This window comes from Bidens hawaiensis, unplaced genomic scaffold, assembly GCF_021521415.1.
Source record: "Bidens hawaiensis isolate Kalapana, Puna unplaced genomic scaffold, B.hawaiensis_p1.1 tig00016044_1, whole genome shotgun sequence".
Lineage (NCBI taxonomy): Eukaryota > Viridiplantae > Streptophyta > Magnoliopsida > Asterales > Asteraceae > Bidens > Bidens hawaiensis.
In genome coordinates this window covers 157,600-176,165 of record NW_027492456.1, presented here as the reverse complement: position 1 = coordinate 176,165, position 18,566 = coordinate 157,600, and the positions used below count along the sequence as shown (strand labels likewise).

Genomic DNA, 18,566 nt, shown 5'->3' with positions numbered 1-18,566 from the left:
CTGCTGTCGACCAGAATCAAGAACCGGAAACTGATCAGGGAGTCTAACTGATCAAAACCAGAACCAACAAACTTGGGGATCAAGTTTAATATCTGGTAAGTTTAAATCTCTTGATTTGCGGAAGACAATGGGCGACCAGCAACCGCAGGGTAGAGATCATCAGAATGTTAACCTACAGTGTCCAAAATTAACCACAACAAACTACACGTCTTGGTCTGTTGTGGTCCGAGCTGTTTTGGGCGCTTACGGCTTAGCAGGTGCGATTGATCCAGTAACGGGAGGTGCCACAGATGATCGAAGGAACCAAACCGCTTTGGCTCTGTTGTTTCAATCGCTGCCAGAGGTTATTTTAAATCAAGTTTCAAAGTATGCTAGGGCTCATGAAGTTTGGGAAGCAATACGAGTACGTTTCTTAGGTGCAGACCGGGTTCAAAAGGCCCGGTTACATGTTCTGAGATCAGAACTGGAATCTTCGAAGATGAAAGAAAACGATTCGATCGATGACTTCGCAGCCAAGATAAGTGCAATAGAAGGCAAGTTTAAAAAGTCTCGGTTCAACTCTTGAACCCGAAGTGCAGGTGAGAAAACTCTTCAACTCGTTACCGATTAGATACCTTCCTATTGTAGCGTCAATTGAACAATCGGAAGATTTGGATAATATGCCTTTCGAAGATGCTATCGGTAGGTTGAAAGCGTTTGAAGATCGGGTCAAATTATATACCGTGAACCAATCTGATCAGGACGGTAAGCTGCTGTTTTCAAAGACAGATGGCAACAAAGGCTTTACTAATTACCAAAATCAGCATGGACGAGGTTCTTCGAATTCTGATTCCCGTGGAAGAGGTCGGGGCCGTGGACGAGGTCGAGGTAGAGGAAGAGGCTATGACAACCGGAGAGATGACAGCCAAACTCGTGATAAAAGTAAAGTTCGTTGTTACAACTGTAACGAACACGGTCACTTTGCGTGGGAGTGCCCGAAGCCGAAAGACCAACCTAAAGAACAGCAGGCGAATTTGTCCAAATCAAAGGAAGGTGGAACACTAATGATGGTTTTGGCCATATCCGAAACAGAAAAAATCCTTTTAAACGAAGATAAGGTACACCCGGATCTTTATGCTAATGACCACAAAACAGGTGAGACGTGGTATTTGGACAATGGAGCGTCTAACCACATGACGGGAGACAAGACCCACTTCACCGAGATCGATTCAAACATTAATGGTCTTGTGAAGTTCGGAGACGGGTCCACGATAAAGATCGAAGGTAAAGGATCAATTGTTTTCGATTGCAAGAATGGAGAACAACGCGTGTTCAACGATGTTTACTACATTCCGAAGTTACGTAGTAACATCCTAAGCCTTGGTCAACTAACAGAAGTCGGGTGCAAGGTGGTAATGGTTGATGAATATTTATGGTTATACGAGAACGAGGTCGAGGTCGAGGGTGGACGTCTTCTTATGAAAGTTCCGCGTTCTAAGAATCGGCTATACAAGAAAGACTTAAGATTGGCAAACCGGTATGTCTCCTTTCTCTATAACCGACCAAGCATGGTTATGGCATGCGAGGCTAGGTCATTTAAATTTTCAGTCAATAAATCACATGACTAGCTCGAACCTGGTACGTGGTGTACCAAATATTTCAAAATTTTCAAAGGTTTGCAATTTGTGCATGTTGGGAAAGCAAAGCCGTTTGCCCATTCCCAAGAAAACCAAATTTCGAGCTAGTAAACCACTAGAATTGATCCACACAGATCTGTGTGGACCAATCTCACCACCGACCCGAGGTGGAAATCGTTATTTCATGTTGCTGGTTGATGACCACACCCATTTCATGTGGGTGTATGATATTAAAACTAAAACCGATGCCTTAAATGTGTTTAAAAAGTTTAAAGAAGAGGTTGAACGGGAAATTGAGTTAAAAGTGAAGACCCTAAGGAGTGATAGGGGTGGAGAGTTTTTAAACAATTTATTTACAACCTATTGTGATCAAACTGGCATAAAACGAATGTTCTCGACCCCTTACACACCGCAACAGAACGGTGTCGTCGAGTGGCGAAACCGGTCAATTTTAAACACTACACGTAGCATGCTAAAAGCAATGAACGTACCACAAGATTTGTGGGGTGAGGCTGTTAGGCATGCTGTGTTTGTTTTAAATCGAGTCCCGACGAAACCATTGAAGAACAGGACACCATATGAGGCTTGGAAGGGTTACACACCAAGCCTCAATCATCTTCGCGTTTTCGGGTGTCGGGGTTACATGAAAACACCTCCGGTGAATCTGAAAAAGTTAGATGATCGAAGCAAGCAGGTTGTTTATCTCGGTACAGAACCGGGCAGCAAAGCTTATCGACTTTATGATCCAGATCAAAATCGGGTCTACGTAAGCAGAGATGTTGAATTCGATGAGGCTAAAGGGTATAATTGGGCTGATTATATGAAAGATGTTGACTTAGAATCCGAACCAGAGTGGGTTAATTTTCGAGTGCAACAAGAAGATGACCAGAATACAATTTCTGATCCAGATCAGAATGATATGCCAAGCCCGAATGTCTACCCAAATCAGAATTCAGATTCCGACCAGTTTGATGAGAGTGATGATGACTCACCAAACCCGACCGCTGTTAATAGAAGACCCCGAGTCCGTGGAAAGAACGAATCTAGTCAGAATTTTATTTACCCAGAACCAAACCCGGATGACAACTTGGTTGGTCCATCACAGCCCGATCATGATACGTTTGATGATACCCCATCACATGGGTTCAAACCGATAGGGGCTGTTTACACCGAATCAGCCCCAATTGAGCAGCTAGCAGTCGAAGAGGTTTTGTTAATTGATGAAGAACCAAGAAACCATTCAGAAGCAATTGGAATTAAAGAATGGGAAGTTGCGATGAAAAGTGAGATTGCTTCAATCGAGCGAAACCGAACCTGGAAGCTTGTTGATTTACTAAAGGGTCATAAGTCAATTGGGCTAAGATGGGTTTTCAAAGTAAAACGTGATGCTGATGGGAATATAATAAAATATAAAGCAAGATTGGTGGCGAAAGGGTATGTTCAAATGCCGGGCATTGATTTTGAAGAAGTGTTCGCTCCGGTGGCCCGACTTAAACCATCAGACTTTTAATTGCCTTAGCAGCACGAGAAGAGTGGAGTATCCATCATATGGATGTGAAGACGACTTTCTTGCATGGAGAGCTAAAAGAAGAGGTGTACGTACAACAACCCGAGGGATTTATTGTACTTGGAAAAGAAGATAATGTCACACCCCGACCAAAGACGGCGGAACATGCCGAGGTGTAACGATTGTCCATAAGCACATGACACTAATTAAAGTGACAGTATGTAATAAACTCATTTCATTTCACAACATCGAAAATGTCACATAACAATTATCCATAAAATAACCATAAACAAGATATCACAAAATATGGCAAATTTGATATTGTTCATTTTTACTAATATCCTAAGGTCTTTGATGCCGTTTTCTTCACAATCATAAATCAACCAAGATGCAAACCTGCAGCATTTCATAAAATAAAGTTTGTCAACACAAAGGTTGATGAGCAATTCATAAGTTTAATCATATTAGTATATAATAAAGATAGCAACAAAACTTGCATACGAAACGATAAATAAAAGTGGTAATTTGGATAAATAGATATCGCTAAACACATTAGCGACACTTAGCTATAAGGGGATGCCAAATAGTCTAGGATTTTATAGTTCCACAAACCAAAAACGATAAACACATAGGCATATAAGCATAGAACACCAAATCGAGCAATTATTTAGGTAAAGTATACAACTACGTTTGTGGTTTAAGATTCAAATATAAAGCATTTTGTTGAATAAGTATGAAATGTCACCCCAAAAATAAAAGATGGAAAATGGGGCATGAAGTACTCACCTTTAAGTAGTAAACTTGAAAGATGATAATTTGGAGATTTGTCGGAACGACGAGTTTAACGCACAATGCCTAAAAAGAAAAGAAGTCTTGAATTTAGAAAGGTTGTCTTGAAGGTCTTTAAACAAAATAAATGTTGAGAAATGTAAATAATTAAAGTTCAAGGTTTAAAATGTAACTACTTAAGAATTTATAATAATAACCCTTTAAAAATGTAAGTTTGCTCGAAACCGGGTTAAAGTATCAAACCTTAATATTTACTCAACTTATGTTAAGTAATAAGGTAGGTAAAATGCAAGAATGCAAATCCCTTTGGAATGAAGATACTAAAACGGTTTTTTTTATCGAGTGTTCGGGTTGTCGGTTCGGGTCTTGATAATTGGTCAAACCCAAAGTAAACTTTCCAAAATATTGAATGTTATGAGATAATCAATAAAATTTAATAAGGCTTAACCAAGTATGTAGTTCCATTGTTTTAGAACTAAAAACGCACGTTAAGCGAGTGTTTGGTTTTGTCGGTCCAAACTTTGTTATGAGATCAAGTTGGATCCAACATTTTCAAGTACTTAAGAAAATATTTAAAAATCAATTTGTAAATATTTTTAAAGAAATATACAAGTCTTGATGGCTAAAAAAAACACACTTGTGTGTCTTAAGCGAGTAAGAATCGGTTTGGTTCGGTTTCCATCTCACAACAAGTTCATAGATGGTTTCCACATGTCCAAACACTAAGGAACTTGTATAATAATGTACAAATAAAAATACTTTAAGTTTTACAACCAAAAGTTAACAATAAAGTCTTTAACAAAAGTTTGGTTTTCGGTTCGGATCGTGTTTCGGGTTAAGACCAAGGTAAGATTCTACAAACCCATAACTATAGAATTTGTAAAAATGATTTTAGAAACTTAGATCTAACAATAAGTATGTTTAAACAATTATTTAACAAAACTAGTAACAAAGTTCGGTTTACGGTTTAGAGCTATTTACGGTTAAACCAAAGCATAGACTCTTAAAAACCCATAACCATGGAACTTGTAAACATGACCAACAAGCTAAAATAAGCAAGATTAATATGTATGAACAAGTTATATAGATGTATATATATCAAGGACACGAAGTCCTCCATGAAACCTTGTCTTATGAGGTCCGAAACCTCACCGACCAGAATCGGAGAAGTAACTACCAAAGGTAAACAAAGGGTGTATATTATATATATGTTGCACAACTATAAACAAGTATTAATAAGGCTACATAAACTAATTAAGATAAAAGACTAAAAACCTTGAAGAACACTTAAGAAGATAACCTTAAATCTTTGATGTTTGAGAGAGTTTTTTTTTTTTTTGAGTTGTAGCAAGGGAAAATGAAGAGGAAAGGTGGTGTATATATAGGGTAATGTTGGTGGTCAAATATGGGTGTGAGACACAAGAGTTTTCATGCAAAATGGATCAAGACAAAAACACAAAACAACAAAAATAATAAATAAATAAATAAATAATAAATAAATAAAAATAAAAATAGGATGTTTTCAAGACCCAACAAGTGTGAAACAATATTGTAACATAAATCCATCATTTTGATCATAACATAAGCTTCGGTTTACAAATAGGGTCGATTTACATAATAAACAAATACAAAAACGAATACAAACAAGACCCGAAAGTGACGAATGTCACAGATAAAGTGTATCGTGTATACAAGGCTTTATACGGCCTTCACCAAGCTCCTCAAGCTTGGAATGAACGACTAAATGCAACACTTAAACGATTGAAGTTCAAAAGATGTCCTAGTGAACAAGCTGTTTACACAAGAACTGAACAAAACTCAGTGACAATAGTGGGAGTATATGTCGATGACTTAATAGTCACCGGGACAAGTTTAGCAATAATAGATAAGTTCAAGGCTCAAATGAAACAAGAGTTCGAGATGAGTGATCTAGGACCACTGTCCTACTATCTCGGTATCGAGGTACACCAGCACAAAGATGGGATCTCGATAAAACAAAGCGGGTATGCTCAAAAGTTTTTGGAGAATGCTAGAATGATGAACTGCAATCCTACAAAAGTTCCTACAGAGGCTAGACTACACCTCACCAAAGATGAAGATGGTGAAGCTGTTGACCCGACTGAATACCGACGACTTATTGGGAGTCTTAGGTATCTAGATCACACAAGACCATATTTGAGCTACTCAGTCGGTGTGGCTAGTCGGTTTATGCAGGAACCGAAACTAAGTCATATGCTTGTGGTGAAACAGATTCTGCGCTATGTGAAGAGTACGATCAGTTACGGGTTAACTTATGATAGAAATGGGAAGAAAGAATTGACTGCCTATAGTGACAGCAGTCATGGTACTGATCAGTGTGATGGCAGAAGTACAACCGGGATGGCGTTCTACTACGGGAAAGCCATTGTGTCTTGGTATTCACAAAAACAATGTAGGGTTGCACTTTCCTCGTGTGAATCTGAGTTTATGGTAGCCGCAGCTGCAGCTCAACATGCTTTATGGTTGAGAGGTTTTTTAAGCGAGATAACAGGTCAGGAACCGAAAGAAGTGCTACTTCGAGTAGATAACGTGTCAACTATAGCATTGTTGAAAAATCCAGTTTTTCACAAAAGGAGCAAACATATAAGCACTCGTTTCCTTTTCATTCGAGAGTGTATTGAAGAGGGAGAAGTTAAAGTGGAACACATCAGTGGAAAAGTGCAGCGGGCTGATATTTTAACGAAAGCCTTATCGAGAATAAAGTTCGCTGAGATGAGAGAGTTGCTCGGAATGGTGGATCTTGGAGGAGAAAATCAGGATTAAGGGGGTGAATGAAGAATTAATCCAGATTTGTTTATGGATCGATGGCTTAATTTGAAGGGGTATAATTGTCTTTTATTAATTATGTTTTAATAGAGTCTGTTTAGATTAAGATAGCTGGTAATTAGAGTTTGAGTCATAAGTTCAATTTGAGTTTGAGTTAAATTAGGATACTTGTTCTCCAAGTATTAACAGCCTATAAATAAGGCAATTAGATTTATTGTTTTTAAGTATCATATTTTCAGTTTTAATAAAATCAGAAAAGGACGTCTTTGTCCACCAAAGATCTTTGTTCTTTGTTTTTGTTATCAATTGTTCTTCCAACACCATAACACCGGTTTGAAAAATAATGATCCGGTTCCGGTCTGTGGTTTGGTTATGATAGTTTTGGAACTTGGAACCAGCCATAACACCGAATTGACGGACTAGCATATGTTATTACTGTTATTTGTTTGCATGCTAGATATTTAATATGTAATGTCTTGAACGATCCTTATATTTTAAAACTAATCTAAGCATTTTATATGTCAAGCTTTTAAAACTGTTGAAACTGAATCGTTAAACCGTGAAATAGACTAGTTTGGCTGCTCTGACCAACCAGCAGTTCGTTTGTCGTTTTTCAAAGCGGTTCGTCTATCAAGATTGACGGAAGCGGACCCTGAACATTGAGAGCTACTGGGTTGGCCAAAATGTATGTTGCGCGCTAAACTGTACGGTAAATAGCATCTTACACACTGCAGACATATATATTACAAACACAAGTGATACAATCTTTCTTAATAAGTTTAGTAGATGAAGTAGAGTACATATTATTAGATAATAGATTGCTTATTAATATTGGTTTCATGCGCCAAAAGACACATCCTTTGCTATTCTTGCTCCTCTTCCTTTAGCCATATACAAACCCATATGCTGCATTATCTCCTGCCAAACATTCATGCTTCAGTAACCTAACAATCCTTTTATCTTGATATCTAAAACATTTATATTATATTCTTTTAGTTATATATGATTACATTTAAATTAAGACCACCTAGGGGATTATTGTTTATACCTGGGGATGAGTCAGGGCATCTTTAGTCTCTCTGGCAGCTGAAGCCGGGAAATCAAAGGTAGCACAACCGCGGGAATACACCACCACATCTTTCAATGGTGTGAGGAAGCCGCGGTTTCTTGCTGATAATGTGGAGCAGACAAAATCAAGCATGCATATGTCGGTGCATACTCCCACCACCAATAACTTGAACATGAATGAACAAACACACGGTGTTTAGGCGGTGCTTAGTGGTTGAAGTTTTGTGATTTGTATGGTTATGTGTTTGGGAAATTATAGGAAATACTTACTGTTTGTATCTTATTGGTTTTGACCCAGTCAACAAAAACGTTTGAACCGTCTTCTTCTATGGAAGCGATATATCCATCATAACAGTCCTTGCGCCTAATGGTTACATTTGATTCTTTCTCCAACCACTTTAGTGCTATATATAGGAGAAAGGGAAGTGAGAAAACGAGACCACAGATGAGCCAGGGTAGAGGTGTACAAATCGGGTTTTTGCTCAAACCGGTTTTGAAAAAAATTCTTAGATCGGAGTTGACCGTTTTGAAAAAAGTCAAAGATCGGGTTTGATTGGGTGAGGCCAGCTTTACCTGGTTTCAAAACATAGGGTTACAACCCGGTTTCTAACTGGTCCTTCTCAAACCTTTTTCAATATTTGGCGCACCTCTAGCCAGAGAAGCCGAAACGGCCATTGGAGTCAGGTAAAGGGCAAAATGGGCTTGGGTCAAAACATGTAATTGCTTGTTTTATGGCACCCAAACCACTTTTTGTTTCAAGTTTTTAACTTTTAATAAAGAATCTACATAATATGATTACAATATTGTCTCAGCAATAATATGATAGTAGGCACCCATTACGATCCGCTGATCAAGGTATATAAGAGGGAATTATAAGAAGGATGATATATGTATATAATACCAGGAACCAGATCAGATTCATGAGAGCCTGCAAGACAGTGAGAAGGATAAGGATGCTCAAGTTTTCCGGGCTGATGAGTGTCTAAAAACGCAAGAATCGGCCACTTCTTGTCACAAAAAACCGTTGAGAGCTTCACTGATTCATCAATCATTTCCAGCATCTGGTTGTTAGGCTCTCTAGGTGCCTAATTAATTAACAAACACAATCGTCATCATTGTTGGAATTAAATGGATTGATCGAGCAGCATCGATAATTTTGTGCTAACTCACCACCACGACCGTTTCAATATTATTAAGAATGAAAACCACACAAGATACAATAGCCCTGCACCTCTATTTATACTAACATAAAATCCAACTCTAATTTCTAATCATACTCAAATAAATAATAAAGTAAACTTTATCTCTAACTTTAGTAATGATCTCCTAACATAAATTATTCAATTTATTCTCTCATCTTTATCTTCAATTTTTATTTGATTCACCCCTTCTATTTCTCGGTTTTTCATATTTAACCTCGTCGTATGTTAAATCAAGATGATATGTTACCAAATAATCATATCAATTTGCACACAAACAGATCATCAACTAACTGTTTATGGTTAACTAACTGACCAGATTTCCAGCTCCTATGGTGCAGAAGCCATTGATGATATCAACAAGAACAAGTCCAGTGATGACATCATCAGGTATGCATACTGATTCTTCCTCCACTGGTATCTCTTGCTTCAGAAGCTCAACTGCGTTTACCACCATTTTTTTGTTGAATGAAATGGAAGTGACAGTGATGATGATGGTGTGCTGTGGTTGTGGAATGTTTTGTTTTGTTTTGTTTTAATGACAAAAAGTGGGTCCCACCTAAATTTGTAGCATATGACATAGTAGATTGGAAGTGTTGGATTTTATGTCATCCGTTCCTAGTCAAAAATATCCAAACCTTTGCGGTGGTGTGTAGGTGGGTCCAACACAAGGGGCAAATACTTGAACACACCATCTCACACCACAACTCTGTTAGCTTCAAAACTCAAATGATCGGAAGCATTTGCCCTAGGAAGAAGAGAAGAGTCATAGCGCCTGAGCTGTCCGCAAAGATATAGCTTAGGTGAGAACTCCCTTCTTACTCCGATTATCCCACTTTAAGCCCCATGGTCGTCTACACCATCCCTACCGTTATTTTTTGTAACACCTAGATATGACACCATGTTGTCTGTGTAACGGGTTCATCTAATCCTTGAGGGAGTCAAAAACAATTTAATGCGTTTAAGGGAGTTTCTCAATAGTTATGTGCATGAGGAATGTTAAAAGGGTATGGGGTTTACGACGATAAGCTTGAAGTAGCCTTCTATCTCCACCGAGAACGTCCAACTCAAATTTTAAGCCTTTAAGGTGTGCAGTTAGGCCCAGTTCGCCTCCCTACCTCCAAACGAGGGATAGAACGAATCCTAAAGGCAACAGCCAGCTATCTCACCTATCATAGTCCCAGCAACTCAAGAATATACGTTGGAACAACTCTTTCAACCCTCAAGGTCTATCGTTCCACCATATTCTCCCATTTCTTTGGACCAAACAATCACTTCTTTACCTTTGGCTCAAGATCTATCGTTCCACCAACTTCTCCCATCTCTTAGGATCAAGCAATCATGTCTTTACGTTTGGCTGGAAGCATGGCTATTAGCTTGTGTGTGGGAGTAAGTTGTCCGGTGCCTTCAACAAACTGTCAAGGTTTCACGTATATAGGCTTTATGCAGCCTTAAATGGTTTCCTTCCTGATGTGTCAGTTTCCTTGAAAACATTTCATGAACCAAATACAAGCCACACAACCTTTAACCACTTGATAAACGATAAAGCTCATGAGCTCGAGGAAAATGAAATCACTAAGCTTAGCATCAACGATGTCCTACCCCGAGCAAAATATTAAAATCGGTGGGGAACTTACCAAAAAAGTCGTTGAAAAGCTTAAAAGGTTGTTCTAGGAAAGCGTGGATGTATACAGTTCAGTTGGTGTCCTGAGTAGATGGTCGGGATACCAAGCGATATTGCTAAACATAAGCTGAAGATTGCCCCTAATGTTAAACTGGTAGTCCAAAAAGAAAAGAAGCTTGGCGCCTGTAGAAGCTTAGAAGAATGTCAGGAGGTGACAAGCTCATCCAAGCAAGAATTCTTGGGAGGTTGAGTGTCTATCATCGGTAGGCAATCCAGTAAAAAAAAGGTCAGATGATTCTTGGCGCATGTGTGTTACCCCATTCCTGAGATTGATCGGAAGGTTGACACACTTACAAGCTTCCAGTTCAAATGCTTCTTAGGCGTCTACAAGGGCTATCACCGGATATAAATGAAATTTGAGGTTGGAGAGAAAACTACTTTCCATACGACTAAGGGGATATTTTGTTTTCCTCTTTAACATTCAATTTGTTGCAGATTATTAATGTTGTTCATACGTCATATAGGTTATGAAATAAGAACTTGTTTGCGTTCTAGTTTGTGATGTCTATGTTTTAAGTTTGTATTTTACCTCCTTTTATAAGTGATATTTTGTTCGTTAAACCAAGTTAAATTTAACATTTTAACACAATAAACTTGATGTTTTAACTCAACCGAGTATGTATTGTGTTATATATCAATGTGAATGCATATATGGGTCAACGGAACAATTGTTATTGTTGGCGTATCACGCAGGAAGAGGTAAAGTTTGCACTTTCGAGGATGGGAAGGGCTAAGGCAGCCGGCCCAAACAACATATCAATTGAGGTGTGGAATTGTTTGGGAGAGGTAGGAGTCATGTGGTTAACCACTTTGCTCAATATGATCTTCAAAACTGGTAAGATGCCATATTAGTGGATGAGTAGCATCGTAGTCCCTATTTATAAGAACAAAGGAGATGCCCAATGTTGTGGGAACTATAGAGATATAAAGCTACTAAGTCATACTATGAAGCTGTGGGAAACAGCTATTGGGTTAGAATTAGACGAGAACTCGGGTTACAGTGGACCAATTTGGTTTCATGCCGGGGCAGTCCACTTTAGTAATTAGGCGAGTTTGAGAGATAATAAAAATAAAACAAGAAACCAAAATTTTAGCGCGCTAACTGAGTTGATCCAAATGAACCTAAAACTTCGGGATAATAAGCTAGAATTAAAACCGAGAATATTGCAATTGGAATCAGGTTAACGGAGTTGTAAAACTCAAATAGACTTAAGCGAGCTGATACTGTTCAGAATCCGAACTTCGAGTCGGGAGTCAGGTTCTGACCAATACACTCAAATTTTAATGAGGAACAAAAAAAAGTCTTCTGGCCCGAACGATTATTTTGACCAGAAGGTTGAGTAATCGAATAATCAAAGGATTTGACTATTATGCCCTTAAACGGGCCGGGATAAAATTGACCACCGAGACTCCCTCAATCTATATGTGAAATTGATTGAGAGATTTTGTTTAAAGGATAAAAATGCATGTTTTATCATAAGACAACTTACCTCGAAGATGAAGAGAAGGATGATAAATTCGTGGTCAAAGAGGTCTTGAACACCAAAATCAACCTAGAGCTCGATCAATCTTGAAGAAAATAATAAATGGAGAGGGAATTTCGTGGGTTTGAGGTAGATGGCTAAGTTACAGTAATATTTAGGGTTTAGAAAAGAGAGATAAAGGTTCTTATGGCTTCGTTTATATAGAAAATGTAAAATAACACTAATTTTGGTCAAAAGAACTCGTTTATGCAAGATATCTTGTTTAACGACCAAATCAAAAGAAATAAAAACCAATATTTGTTCTTGAGGAAGAGGCAAATGTATATTGACATGTACCATGTCTAGGAGGGTTTTCATGGAGCTAAAAACACGAGATTGGGTCGAAAAATAAGTGATTTAGCATTAAACACGAACATGACCAAACAAACAAACGAATCTAATCTGCAGACCTGGTCGCCACGCGCGGCCAGGTTGGGCCTTCCTCCTCGCATGGTGCGGCATGGAAGGAGGTCCAGCCACTTTCGGCATGGTCAATTGGCCTTTATTTTTAGAGATTTTGAACAATAAATGGCAAGTTTAAGTAACATAGAGAGTATGAAATGAAAATACACATTCGAATACTTATAAATGCATGATTTTATTAATAACCAAGATCGAATTACATTCCTGAATTGGTTAAACACATACGAATACGAATACGAATACGAAAGATCCGAAATGTTACTCCGGGGGGCAGTGTTCCCCGGCGCTATGGGGTGTCGTGAGGGTGGGAAGTGCCCCACTACAGGCGGTCTTTGGGATCTTATGGTTAAGAAAGTATAAAAGAAAGAATAAATAAATAAAATAACGAAGTTACCAAAGTACTCCTGACTTAACGTACAAAAATAGACGGAGTTAGAAAACAGTACTAAAATTGTAAGTTTTTAAAAAATGAAGTAGCCATTTGCATTAAATTCAAAATCGACACTAAAGTTACGTAATTGAATAAATTACGGGTATTAAAATGGCACTTAACTCTATAATAATTGTCTGTATATATTTGATTTGTGAACTACATCAAATTTGCTGACATTTTAATTCCAAACTTGATTTATATATTTTATTTCTTTTAAAGTGAGAAAATATTCTTTCATTCAAGTAATCATTCAAGTTTGATTAGCAAAATGGAATTAGTTTCTTATTCAATAATTTTAATATGAAATTAAATTCTGGTTTGTATTTAAATTAAACGTCCAATATTACTAGTTTTAACTTGTTTAAGCTCGTTGTCTCATTAATCTTTTAAACTTGATACGCGAGTCACTTTAGACTAATATTTTAATAACAACTAGCTCAAAATCAATTAAAAGTGTAGGAAATATTTATATTATTTATATGTAATTTAAAGCACATTAGCAATTAAAAGGGGCTGTTTAGTAGCCTTTAACAGTTATTAAGAGGCTACCTCTTAATAACTCATAACCTCTTAATGGTTAAAAGGTAGCCTTAAGTTTGAATGGTTAAAATGTTATCTCTTAACGGTTACCTCTTAACCATTCAGACTTAAGACTACATCTTAACCATTAAAATGTTATGAGCCATTAATAGGTAGCCTCTTAATTACTGTTATAAGGCTACCAGACAACCTCCAATCCATTTTGTTTGTCGCCATTCCTTACTCTCCCTACATCCTTACTTTTTGAGCCTCCATATGACTTCCATTAATATTTGTATCCCCATTCTATATGCTAATTCTTAAAATTTGTTAGGGTTTTGATGATTCGGATGGTTACAAATAATAATCTTAACCAACATGTTACAGAGTTATAAAGAACACCCACTAGGTGAGGGTGGTAGTGTCTTGGCCGACGATGTACTCCGGTGGTGGTGAATGTCGCATGTGTGTGTGTGAGAGAGAGAGAGAGACTCAAAAGGAAATGTACCTCTTCTTTTTTCGTTGTACCAGCTGCTGCCTGCTGGAGAAGAAGACATATGATAACAAAAAGATGTTGTCTAATGAGAATGAAGTGCTATTTCCGACCATATAGCATTTTAAGATAGAGTTAATTTTTTGCTTTATGTGTATTTTTTTCTTTTCTTTTAAAATATTAATATGAAAACTATGATAATAACCCGTGTTACATACGGGTGGAAAACATATCAACAAACAATATAAAATATTAGCAACATATTCAATCAACACAAATATTTGGCATAAGTATTTTAGCTTCAAATATTACAAAAGATGTTAAACCATATCTATAACATAAAAAGAAAATACTTTATAAATAAACAATGCAGTGAATAAAAAATAATATAACGTAAATGAACCATTAGACTTGAAAAAAATAAAAAACACATATTAGTAACAAATTTTGTAATATTAATTGAAAACTAAGCTTACAAATAAATACCAGGTTTAAACTTTATCACATTAAGTTTCCGAAAATCTCCTTGTAAACAACGTTTGTAGTTTTAGTTATAAGCTGTGATTCTTTGTCGAGTATGACTAACTTAATACCGGTTCTACTCTTCACTCTTGATAAAGCTACATAAAATCTTGTAGCAGCCAATTATATTGTTAATATGCTTAATTATATAATAAAGTCCAAATTAAAAATCTTGTAGCAGCTAATTATATCGTTAATATGATTTTGGTGAATTAAAAATTTTTAAATATCCAAATACATGAAACATCCCAATTATAGTTAATTATATAGTTTTATAGTTAATATATAACTAATTAAATAACTTAAATTGCAGTCAAACAATATGTGCTTTAATAAGTTAAATAGACTAAACGACACGAAACGTCCAAGATCATTTGGGATTTAGGGTTTGTATGCCAAATTTGGGGACTTGATTAGAAGTTTGATATAAAATGGCTTTAAATTATATTTCTAGACTAACAATTATAAACAGACAACTGGTTACGAATTATATTAATTTAGAACTTCGTAACTATTTTAAAATATGATGAAGCAATAAATAACTAACGATGCTATTAATTTGTGATTAACGGTTTCAAATAATTTTGACACTTAAAAGTTACACAACAACAATATTAAGTTATATGAACAGAAATCAGCTTATAAACGTTTCACTTAATTTAAACGATGATTATAATAATGAGTTTTTTAAGACCTAAACGAATGATTTAGAATAAAGAAAAAAAATAAACAATTTTTTAGATTTTCAAACAAAACTGGATTTGTAAGTTTATCTAACATTTATTTAGTGATGATAATTGGTTTTATAATAACAATAAAGTGTTAAAATAATAATAATAATAATGTGTTAAAAGTAAAAAAAAACTAACAAACTGCTTTTTAAGAGACTCAAACCTGAGTCTGGATAGGTTTGGAACTTTATATGTAACCCGCAAACCAACAGGACTATAATAAGATTTTTTTTCAAGGATTGGTTCTGATTAATTATAAACACAACTTAAGTTTTATCCCCAAATCCATATAAACCCTAAACTATAAATCACAAATTGATCAAGTAAATACCTCTGCCAATCTAAATTGACAGCGGCTTTGTACCTGCAGATAAAACCGAACATGAATCACAATTAAATTACCCATGTGTTTATTAGATTGAAGTAGATTAGCTTGGTCGAAGTACCAGAGTTAGAAGAGCTTGAGTCCGTTCGTAGAACGAAAGCTTAGAAGAAATTGAGAGGATATGCGAGTGCGAAAGGATCACGAGATGGTTCTACGATTTTATACAGAGCTAAAAGCCACGTTACAATCAGTTTGGTCAACCCACAATTTCCGCTCCGTTAATTGGAGACTTAAAACACTGAATTGAATTTCAATCATGGTGGCGAAACGCTCGGTTTGAAGTTACGAGTCAAATGGTCTCATTAATTGACCTTTTTAAGCCTTAATTCGGTGTTAAATACTTGCCACAAAAGCGCCGATATGTGGCCGGAATTCTTGGTTGAGATGACAACGTAACGGAGGTTTACTCCAAGTTTATTAAATTTTGCACAAAAGTCCTTCAACTTTATTAGCATTTAAAACTATTATTTACAAAATTGGTACTTTAACTTACATAAAACTAAAATATAATATTAAAATATCAAACCTTTATAACTTTAATAAGTTATATGAACTCGGAAATTAAAATCCAAAATGGGCTGGGTTTCGGGTTCGGAATTTGACGAATGTCACATTAGGGTTGAGAAGATGATAATAAATGGCTTCAACTGAGTATTGGGTTATCAGGTTATAGAAATAAAACGGGTTGCGTGGTTTTAGATTTTGTTTATTAAAATTTTATTGTGAATATGTGGAAATTAGATTTATAGAAGGTTGACGACATGGAAATCTATGTGGACAACCTAGGTAAAAGACATGTGGAAAAAATTATGTTGCTTTAATATATTAGTTAGATTAGATAAGTATTTTAATTCTAATAATAATTAGAATAATTAATATCATAATTACATTAATAAGTTACAAAGATATAAAAGTCAATATCATTGATTAAAATTTTCTTGTGAATATATGGAAAATAGATTTATGGAAGGTTGATGATATGGAAAACTATGTGGACAGTCTGGGTGAAGGACATGTGGACAAAATTGTGTTGCTTTAATATATTAGTTGGATTGGATAAGTATTTTAATTCTAACAATAATTAGAGTAATTAATATCATAATTACATTAATAAGTTACAAAGATATAAAAGTCAATATCATTGATTAAAATTTTATTGTGAATATGTGAAAATTAGATTTATGGAAGGTTGATAACATGGAAGTCTATGTGGACAACCTAGGTAAAGGACATGTGAACAAAATTGTGTTGTTTTAATATATTAGTTAGATAAGTACTTTAATTCTAACAATAATTAGAATAATTAATATCATAATTAAATTAATAAGTTACAAAAATATAAAACTCAATATCATTGATTAAAAGTTTATTGTGAATATGTGGAAGTTAGATTTTATTGAAGGTTGATGATGTGACATTCGTGACAAAACCGGATACACCTCAGTATTTACAAACCGAATAAGCGATTAACCGCTTATTGCGTATCGAACGAACGGATAATCAAACGGGTCTGGTTATAACCCAGATACCTCGGGGGGGCATCTATAAGTGATACACGTTTAATATAAGCTAAAATATTAGTAATATGGCCTTACTTCAATAGCAAACAAGTTAAACGAAAATATGCTCGTTTAACTACCCGTTATAGATTTAAATGCGAAAAATAGTTACAAACCAAGAATTGTATCATCCGTTAAACCGAAAAAGACTTACCAAACACTCCTTTGAAATGTTTTAAGCGATCCGTGAAAATATTTTCGATTTTTACAAACATATAGTATATTTTTATAATTTTACACAAAACTCACCGAAAAACACTCGTTTTCGCACTGTTAAACGCACCCGATAAGTTTTTCGCGCAAAACCGAACCCGAACTAAATTTGGACTGGGCTTTTCGTGTTTGGGCTTGAAAAATCAGAAACTTGGGCCAAAATGGGCCCATGAGACTTCCGGTCGCAATATTGGACCCCCCCCCCCCTTTGATTTCTTTCACATATAAACTAGTTCTAAGATATTTATACACATTCATCCACAAGCAAATTCTGGAAATAACCTTCTTCTCCAGCAAGTTTACATAAACCCTAAGGTAAACAACTTAAATAAGCTACTTTTATACTTGTTTAACCTTGATTAATACCATATAAACATATTTTAATTACCAAAAATCATTCCTAACCATGTAAAAACCCTAAAAATGGTCTATAAACATGTTTTGATCATACACATGGTAAGGAACCTGGTTTGATAGTTTTTTTTTGCCATAAATACGGATTAAAGGGTTGAAACGACATTTTTACGGTTCAAAGGTTCGTTTTTATACCCTAGCCGAAACCCTAAGTTAAAGGGTTGTTCTATTGATGAAACTTGCTTGGTTTGTGATATAGGACTTTTATCTAGCCAAAATAGGAGCACAAGAGCTTGAAAAGTTGATTAGAAAGGCGGAAACGAACCAAAACCGCTAAGGTAATGCCGAAACACTCGCTTACGGGCTGTTTGGGTTAAGGTTGTGATGTGCATATTATTAGGCCTTGAAATTTTTCAGGGATATCAGGGACCATGTCATTGAGTCCCTGTTCAAATTTGGTAATTTTTTGACCATCCGAGAATATTTGGCGAATTTTTACCGAATTGGGACGTTTATTTGGGAAAAATATCTAAAATACTTAAAAAATTATGAAATTTTTCTGGGAACTCATATTTTATGTATTTTGATCACATATGAATTTTGGGATCATTTGGAGAAATCTAAGGATATTTTGTGCATTTGTGTTCGTGTAAATTTTTATAGCCGAAATTGGGCCGAAAAGAATATCGCACGAGCTTTTTACATTCTGGAATTGATACAGGTTCTTTTGGGACATAATTTTA

General features: G+C 35.8%; 1 protein-coding gene across 1 annotated transcript; it reads right to left on the bottom strand.

The window, feature by feature from the left end:
• Positions 1-7,529: 7,529 nt before the first annotated feature.
• On the bottom strand, positions 7,530-9,459 carry LOC143550508 (nicotinamidase 1-like). The gene is made up of 5 exons (XM_077041141.1): positions 9,301-9,459; positions 8,687-8,870; positions 8,056-8,189; positions 7,766-7,951; positions 7,530-7,635 (listed from the first exon to the last, which is right to left on the bottom strand). Exons 1-5 carry the CDS (start codon positions 9,439-9,441, stop codon positions 7,555-7,557), a joined length of 726 nt encoding a protein of 241 aa, XP_076897256.1. The 5' UTR covers positions 9,442-9,459; the 3' UTR covers positions 7,530-7,554.
• Between the last annotated feature and the right edge of the window lie 9,107 nt (positions 9,460-18,566).